Source organism: Xiphophorus maculatus, chromosome 18 (assembly GCF_002775205.1).
Source record: "Xiphophorus maculatus strain JP 163 A chromosome 18, X_maculatus-5.0-male, whole genome shotgun sequence".
NCBI lineage: Eukaryota > Metazoa > Chordata > Actinopteri > Cyprinodontiformes > Poeciliidae > Xiphophorus > Xiphophorus maculatus.
In genome coordinates this window covers 19,325,765-19,333,528 of record NC_036460.1, presented here as the reverse complement: position 1 = coordinate 19,333,528, position 7,764 = coordinate 19,325,765, and the positions used below count along the sequence as shown (strand labels likewise).

At 40.7% G+C, this 7,764-nt stretch overlaps 1 protein-coding gene across 1 annotated transcript; it reads left to right on the top strand.

Moving 5' to 3' along the window:
• The first annotated feature begins 598 nt into the window (after positions 1-598).
• LOC102223055 (mRNA decay activator protein ZFP36L1-like) lies at positions 599-6,558 on the top strand. The gene is made up of 2 exons (XM_014472500.2): positions 599-780; positions 3,812-6,558. The coding sequence occupies exons 1-2, from the start codon at positions 727-729 to the stop codon at positions 5,048-5,050; spliced, it is 1,293 nt and encodes a 430-aa protein (XP_014327986.1). The 5' UTR covers positions 599-726; the 3' UTR covers positions 5,051-6,558.
• Positions 6,559-7,764: the final 1,206 nt, after the last annotated feature.

Below are 7,764 nucleotides of genomic sequence, written 5' to 3'. Positions count from 1 at the left end.
ATATATATATATATATATATATATATATATATATATATATATATATATATATATATATATATATATACACATACAGTAATATCTTTTGTTTTGGGGCGAAAGTGGCTTTGTTTTTTTGTGTTATTTTTAGATTAAATAAAATGTTGCATTTCAAAAGTCAGTCATGATTTGAGTCATGTTTAATGCTGCTGTATGTCCACTGTGTTTTGTGGCACTTCCTGCTTCCTCCTGCTATCTTCCAGTATCACTCGGCTCTTTTCAGTTATTGGTGTCTAATCTAATAACTATGGTATTAACGTGCTTGACTGGGCAGCAAAATGGGCTAAGAGAATCTATGGAGTCCTGTGAAGACCAAGAGGAGATCCCAAATCCAACAATGCAGATGAGCTCAAAGTTCCTATTAAATCAACCTGGGTTTCCTCAATACCTCAGCAGTCTCCTTCATATGAACTATATCACTCTGAAAAATAAAAAAAATACATATTTTCGTTCAAAGAGTTTTACCTGTTGAATCAAAGCAGGTCGCTGCTTTGGTCTCCTGCATACTTTCAGACTCCAGTGGGAGGAGCCACGCGGCGCTGTTAGGTTTTAAATCCACACGTGGTCTCCGTCTCAGGGCTTGTTTAGCACCAACGACGTATTGCTGAAAACCTCTGACGAAACTCATGCCAGCGCACTGCACACGTCCACCGCGGCAGGGGTAAACTGGACCACACAGAGGCGAGGATGCCATCTCACCCTCTCAACCAGTTTTCCGAACTGGAAGACGTAATGAGCAAGGTAAACGGAACAGGGGGCGGAAACGCGCAAAAGAAAAGTTGAGCGCAGGACAAGTTGGTTAGCTAAAACTCTGGAGGGTGCTAACATTAGCCTTTTTAGCTGCTCCACGAACTCTGCAGATAGTTTACTTACTCATGACTTTGGGTTTTCTTTTCTTGCGTTACAAGAAAAAGTTGTTTTCCGGGGTCCACGGCCGGTTTTAGTCCTGTTGCTGTTTATTGTTTTGCCTGCAAACTAGAAGCTAGGTAGTCGGAGCGTTGTGGCGCCTCTTCACAACAGCGGCCTATCATCAAACTCTCTGAGCGACATTCTTACAACTTTTCATGCTTAATATAGCGCTCAAACTATTCCCTGCCTTTTCACACTGAATCTGAAGTAAAGTGGCCCACTTAAAGAAGTAACTGCCAAAAAGTTTATTCAAAACAGCAAAGCCAAACTGAGCTGTAGCTTGGGGATTTTTCTCTTCGTATTGGGCTGCAGTCACTGTGCGCCTGTTCATATTTCTGCTTTGCTTATGTTGCTTATACTGCAGCTCGTTTTAGCTTCATACCCAGGTTTCTGTGTTTCTTTAAGCTTATGTCCAGAGCAGCAGCAAATAACTCTGAAAATTTGTGTTTTTCCTTTGGCTTTACAAACCATCCATTGCATTCGACTCTGGCTTGTTTTAACAATGTTTGTTGATTATTAAGAAAACAACTTAGTTCTCCTGTGTACATTTCTTGTAGCTGAGGTGACTTTTATAATCTTTGATTGATTCTGATTTAAACGCCATAGTTTAAAAAAAAAAATCTGATTTGTTGTCTTTTAACCACCCAGGTTAGGATGGAGCACAAATCATCCAGTTCCAGATATTAGCTAATTTCTTGGTGCATCTCTGCCAAATGCACAATGTAAAACAGGAATATTTCTTTCTTTCTCAATTTCTGACCCCCTTTTTGCACTGAAGTGGGGCAGTTATTAGCGTTTCCTTTATAGCAACTGGCACTAATAAACTGGTGAAGTTTTGGCTTCAACTTTGACCTGAGCTAGAGGAAAGAACTGTTTTCATCAGGCGCTGGAGGTAGGCTCATGGAGTAAAGCAACCAATCAAAAGTGTTTTGATCACCATGTTTGAAATTCTACCTAAGCACAGCCTCAATTAAGTAAAAACACTAAACCTAACAAGGGAAGAATTTGGATCATCTCAGGCGCAACATCAGCCTTCTTATCCTGCAGGAAGTCAATTTAATTTTAAAACTGCATCGAGCGTCACTTGGAGTGATTTTTCTCCAGGAAGACCATTTGTAACTCAGTTCTTCGACATTGTTAGTCTTTTAAAATCCTCAAATAACGTTACTACATTTAGCTTCAGATACTGTTTAAATGCTTCCTGCAGGTCGTGATCAGAGCTGGTCACCTTTGGGTCTAGAACACCATTAATAGGTCGAGATACTCAATAAGAAGGAATGTATCTGGGGGAATGTGGATGTGTATATATCCTCTCCCTCTGCACTGTGGTTGTTCATAAAAATATTAAAATAACACAGATGTAGTGTCATGGATACAGAGTGACTGCTTTGTTGAAGGAAACCTAATTGGAGATTTGGAAGTGGAACGTTTTTAGTTCATACCCATGTATTGTTTACAGATGTTCTCCACCTCCTCTGAAGGAGAGAAATCCATAGATGGGGAGTAAGAGAGCTACTTGCTCCGAGGCTTGTTGGTTGTAGGTTATTGATCACAAAGTTTCAGGGGATTTAACGCTAGTTGTTAATTCAGCTGCACAGGGATAGGTGCCTTGCTGCCAGAAGCTGTTGGACATTTGACTGTTGTGGATTTCCTACATCTGCACAGCTACAGCAGCACTTCACTGCTCACTGCCTCACCTTTTTTGCCAAGTAAACCGAGAAAGGCTATTGGTTAATATTTAAAAAGTGCTTTATAACAACACTTTCATGGTGTTATTCAGCCAGTTGCTATAATGACTTGCCGCTAGCTGCCATGGAGCAGTATCTAAATAACTTTCAAGAAAAAAAATCCAAAAGGTTTGCAAATATTTACTCTGTAGAAATATTAATTTAAAAGCAACGTAAAACTCTTTTAATCTACAGCGATGAACTGGTTTCTGAATAAAAGTGTTTATCCTCTAAATGTCAAATGAGAACAGTAACATTTTCACTAAGTTTTTATATAGAACTAAAGGTGCATTTTGAGAAATCTCTGGTTTCAGTATGTAATTTTAAAAAATTGCACAATGATGCAGTTCAAATATTTACCCATATACATTTTGCCAATTCTGGCTTGCAGTTAATAATAATTCAAAATTTGCATTGCATTCATAATGGAGATTTTTATTATAGAAATTTGAGTCTAAACAAAGTACGAAACGCATTAAAAGATAATTGCCATGCATCCTGCCTATTGAGTGCTAGATGCAAGCATAGCAATGAAAAGTTGAGTGGAAGGAAAATGTGTGTTAGCAAAAGGCTGGATGCCTGTACATAATCAACCAAATATAACATTTTATCTCTGACTTAATAAGCTAATGCACACAAGAGCGTCAGCCATTCACGCTCTTCATTATGATTAGTAGATGTACCCAGCTGGTTAGGTCAAATGCATATTAAGAACATATAGTGACATATGTGCTGTTGATGTAGAAAAAAAAACCTTCAGGTTTTTCTGCTTTTGACCTGCTGATTCTTATTAAAATTGGAAATGTACCAACTCTGATCTGTGGCTGAGTGAATTGTGCATATAAAAGATGCTTTGTTGTTGAAACACAGCAACAGGTTGAAATACGTACGTAACGATTTCCAAAAGAATTGAGTGCAGCTGTAAATGTATGGAACTGATTTTTAAGTTTAAGTCTGCTTGTTTTGTGTGAAATCATTTTGGGTAAAAGTAAACAAAAATAAAATTGTAAGGATTTGCAGCCCAGACCATTCAGACTGCCTCAAATCAGAAAGCTTGATCTTAAACAGGGTCAAAGTAGTAGTAATGTTGTGGTAAAATATTTTAACACGTTTCTTTCCTCTTTTGTTTTTTACAGCATTTTCTCAGTCTTGACCTTGGAGAGCAGAACAGACCGCCTCCCTCTGTGAACCTGGCCATGACTTCTCCGGGTTACGCCAGCGATCTGTGCAGAAGCTCCTCATTCTCTCTGTCCAGCCTCCCTGCTGATTCGTCAGACGGCCTGTTTCTGGCCTCCAGCCAATGGGGGCAGCCGTCAGAAAGCCCGTCGCCCTCCCAGCTTGCTGCTAACTCCAACCAGTGGGGAAAGTTTGGTTTTCTCTCCCAACGCTCTGTCAGCCTGGTGGAGACGAGGAGCATGCCGGCAGCAAGCCTAGACTGGCCCAGCACTGAACTGAAGACATCCGAAAGTGACATGAGCCCCACTGCCTTACAAGCTGCCGCTGCCTCTTCATCATCCAGCTCCTCATCACGCTACAAAACCGAACTTTGCAGATCTTTCACAGAGAACGGCCTGTGCAAGTACGGCGGGAAGTGCCAGTTCGCCCACGGCCCGGAAGAGTTACGTGATCTAAACAGACATCCTAAATACAAGACGGAGCCTTGTCGCACCTTTCACACCATTGGCTTCTGCCCGTACGGGATCCGCTGTCACTTTATCCACAACAGCGAGGAAGAGAAGAAACCCGCCTTTTCTCGCTCGTCCTCATCATTCTCCTCCACCCTTAACGCTTCTCACCAGCTAGCAGATTCCTCCTCTCCCTCGTCCTTGCGCTCTCACAGGCCGCCTCTGATCAGGCAGAGTTTTAGCTTTGCTGGCTTTCCTTCCGCTCCTCAGCATGTCCTCCAGTCAGTCTTGACTGGCCACACCCCTCCCCCTGCCGCCACCGCTGCCTCGTTTACATGCGGCTCATCAGGCTCTCCTGCTTCCTGTGCCGACATCACTGACCTCCTCTCCAGCGCCTTCCTGGAGATGGACTCCGCCTTTGAGGCTTCTGGCAACCAGCAGTGCCAGCCCTCAGCGGGCCACGTTGTCCAAACCGACCTGCGCTCCCACTTCCTGCCTTCCCCCGACTCAGGCTACTCCCCCAGTGGACTGTCACCCACCAGCTCACCCTCCCTCCAACAGAGCCCCAGCAGCGCTGACCATCTTCTGGGGTCGCTTGGCGCCCGCTCTCCGTCTTATACCTCCCTGTCAGATCAGGATCAGGACGGCGGCAGCTCCACCAGCTCCCTCAGTAGCTCCGAGTCATGCGGGGGGAGCAACGACAGCAACGGGAAGCGCTTGGCGGTGTTCAGCCAGCTCTCTGTTCCATAAGATTGCTGCTGGCTTCCGCCTAAAAGCAGCAGAGGTCTTTGAAATGAAATGTTCTCACCTTTAACCTCGGTATATTTTCACCTGACTGACACATAAGACGTTCTTTACAAACTGTGTGGCATTAAAGATGATGAGGACTTGATGGCAGATTCAAAACACTTTATAGAGATTTCCCTGTGTAGATTTATGTGGCCAAATTATTACCCCGACACGCACAAGCCACACTGATGCTTAAACTAAAGAATACATATCACCGTAATAGTTTTACATCAATAAATGGGCTTTTATTCTTTACCTAAATAGTTAATATGTGCCATGAAGACAAAGAGCAAAAAAGCCAAATCAGTGTCATACGATTGATTTGCTCAACCGCACAATCATTCACTTGTCTAAATGTTTTATGAATGGTTTGCAGTATGTGACAAAGCCAAAGAGGACATGTTTTTGCAGCTCAGACTTCCTAATTACGGTCGAACAAACGGTGGCCAATGTTCAGGAGTTTGCTCCAATAACTGTACGCAGTGTTGTTTATAAGCTTGTGAAATAGTTTTTTGGGGTTTTTTTTCTTTGTAAATGTGCAGTCTGAGGTTATGTTTAGATTACTGGCCTTAAACCTGTAAGTCAGACAGAGGGTTGTCTGTTTTTTTTTCTTTTAAAAGATGTGCCTGTAATGTTTTTATTGGGTCCCGTTTTGTTGTTGAGCCAAGATTCTGATTTGTTTGGAGAGATGGAAATGGAGGTGAGTCTCAACCTTTTTTCTTGGAAGCATTAATTCAAACTGTCTTGGTATGCGTTGCCAGCTTGTGGGCGCTAGTTGCATGCCTAACCAGCAAGTCTAAGCTACAGTTTGAAGCATAAACAAGATGCCTGCTATTGGCATTTGGCTTTAACATATTTAAATCAAATCCTTCTCAACAGCTCTCGTCAAACACCCCTATTTTAGGTGCTGATGGTGTTTTTGAATTGATCTTTGACACAGACATTGCTGTTAGTGAGTCTTTGTTTTGTTTTTTTCTTTCTTGCTCTCATCCACGGGTGCACCATTACAGTTTCATCAAATGTTTTAGTGATTCTCGTCTTGTTGCATCTCTCCATCATTCAGTGTTAATCCTTGCTGTTACGCCTTCATACTGTTCTGATAAGATCCACTTGAAATGTGCCTGTTGCCTTACTGAATTAGACTGTAGAGGTTTAGAGTACGTATGCTTAGTGTTCTAGAAACATTACTCGGCTGTATTTTTTTTTTTTTGTGTGCGTGTGTGTGTTTACAGTAGTTGGTTAGACGAACAGGCGTCGTGATGTTCCTGGTCTATTTAAGAATCGCCTTTTTCGTCGACAAGTTTGAGACCTGTTTAGATATAAAGGTGAACATCTTTAGTAAATTAATTTCTTTAATTTATTTTAACGTATTTATAGAGGACTTCTCAGTTAATGCTTGTATCGAGTTTAATATATTTGGGTTTCTTCTGCCTTTTTCTACTGAAAATAAAGTTTTTCTTTTTTAAAAATAGTTTGTTTCTTTGTTTCTCACTTAACAGATATGCTAATGAGGCAGAACGTATGATTTCCGTTTGCTCCATCTTTTTGCATAATCTACATATGTGTTGACTTTGTTGCAGACTGCATGCATCTGCAGCCATTCTCTGGTTTTTAGGTGCAGCAGGAAGGAAGGAAGCAGGAAATGACTTAACTGTCATATCTGTTTTCAGTATTGACTGCATTTCACCAGTGACCACGAATGGTTTAGGTTAAAATATAGAGATTTAGAGTAGAATGAAAATTTGTATTGTCTTACATTTTAGATTTATAGTTGACTGACTTTTATTTTTCTCTCTTTGCACTCACCACTATTGGTCACATTATAAAGTTGTCTGTGACCATCTAGCACAAAAGGACTATTCTTTGAACATTTCATTCTTAAATTAGAAGATTTTTCTTTTTAAATACATTTTGCTTAAATGTTGTGACATGTTTTTGCTTTTTCATACCATTACTTGAACTTTCAAAGGTGAGATGTACAGCATGCAGTTAGTACACATCACATTACATTCTTGTTCTTGCCAAAGTGCATATATGAAGTAAGAAGTGCACAAGTTGGTTTTAAACGGTTAATCTTGGCATTTTAAAACAATAACCAAATACTCACTTTGAATCCACTGTTAAGTTTTAGATGTGCTTACAAGTGCTTTACTACTGAGCTTATGTAGTCCGGTATCAAAGGATTGTTTATGTGTGAGCAGGAAGAGAAATGGTACATGGTGTCCCCCAATATAAATAACATCACAATATTAATTTGCATTCACTATATATGAGTCAATATGTGGAAAGCTTTTTTTTTGCTGCAATTTCGTCTTTTAGCTCTTTGTCTCTGATAGCTCTGCAAAATTAGAAACTAATTTTTGTCAGGAATTTCTGCATCTTCCCCAACATTAAATCGTTTGATGGATCCATCAAAAGATTTAATGAGGCAAACAGTGTAACTTTCCTGCCTCTGTTAACGAAAAGCATTCCCACAGCATGCCGTTGCCAACACCTTGTTTCATATTTGGGATGATGTTGGTTTTACACCTTATCATTTGTTATATATGAACAAAAACAATTATGATCTTGTCATTTTTAGCTGAGCACCTTCTTCTACAGGCTTTCTGTGTTCCTTGTATGCAAAGACAAACTTGTTATCTTGTGGGTTTCTTTCAGCATCGGCTTTCTTTATT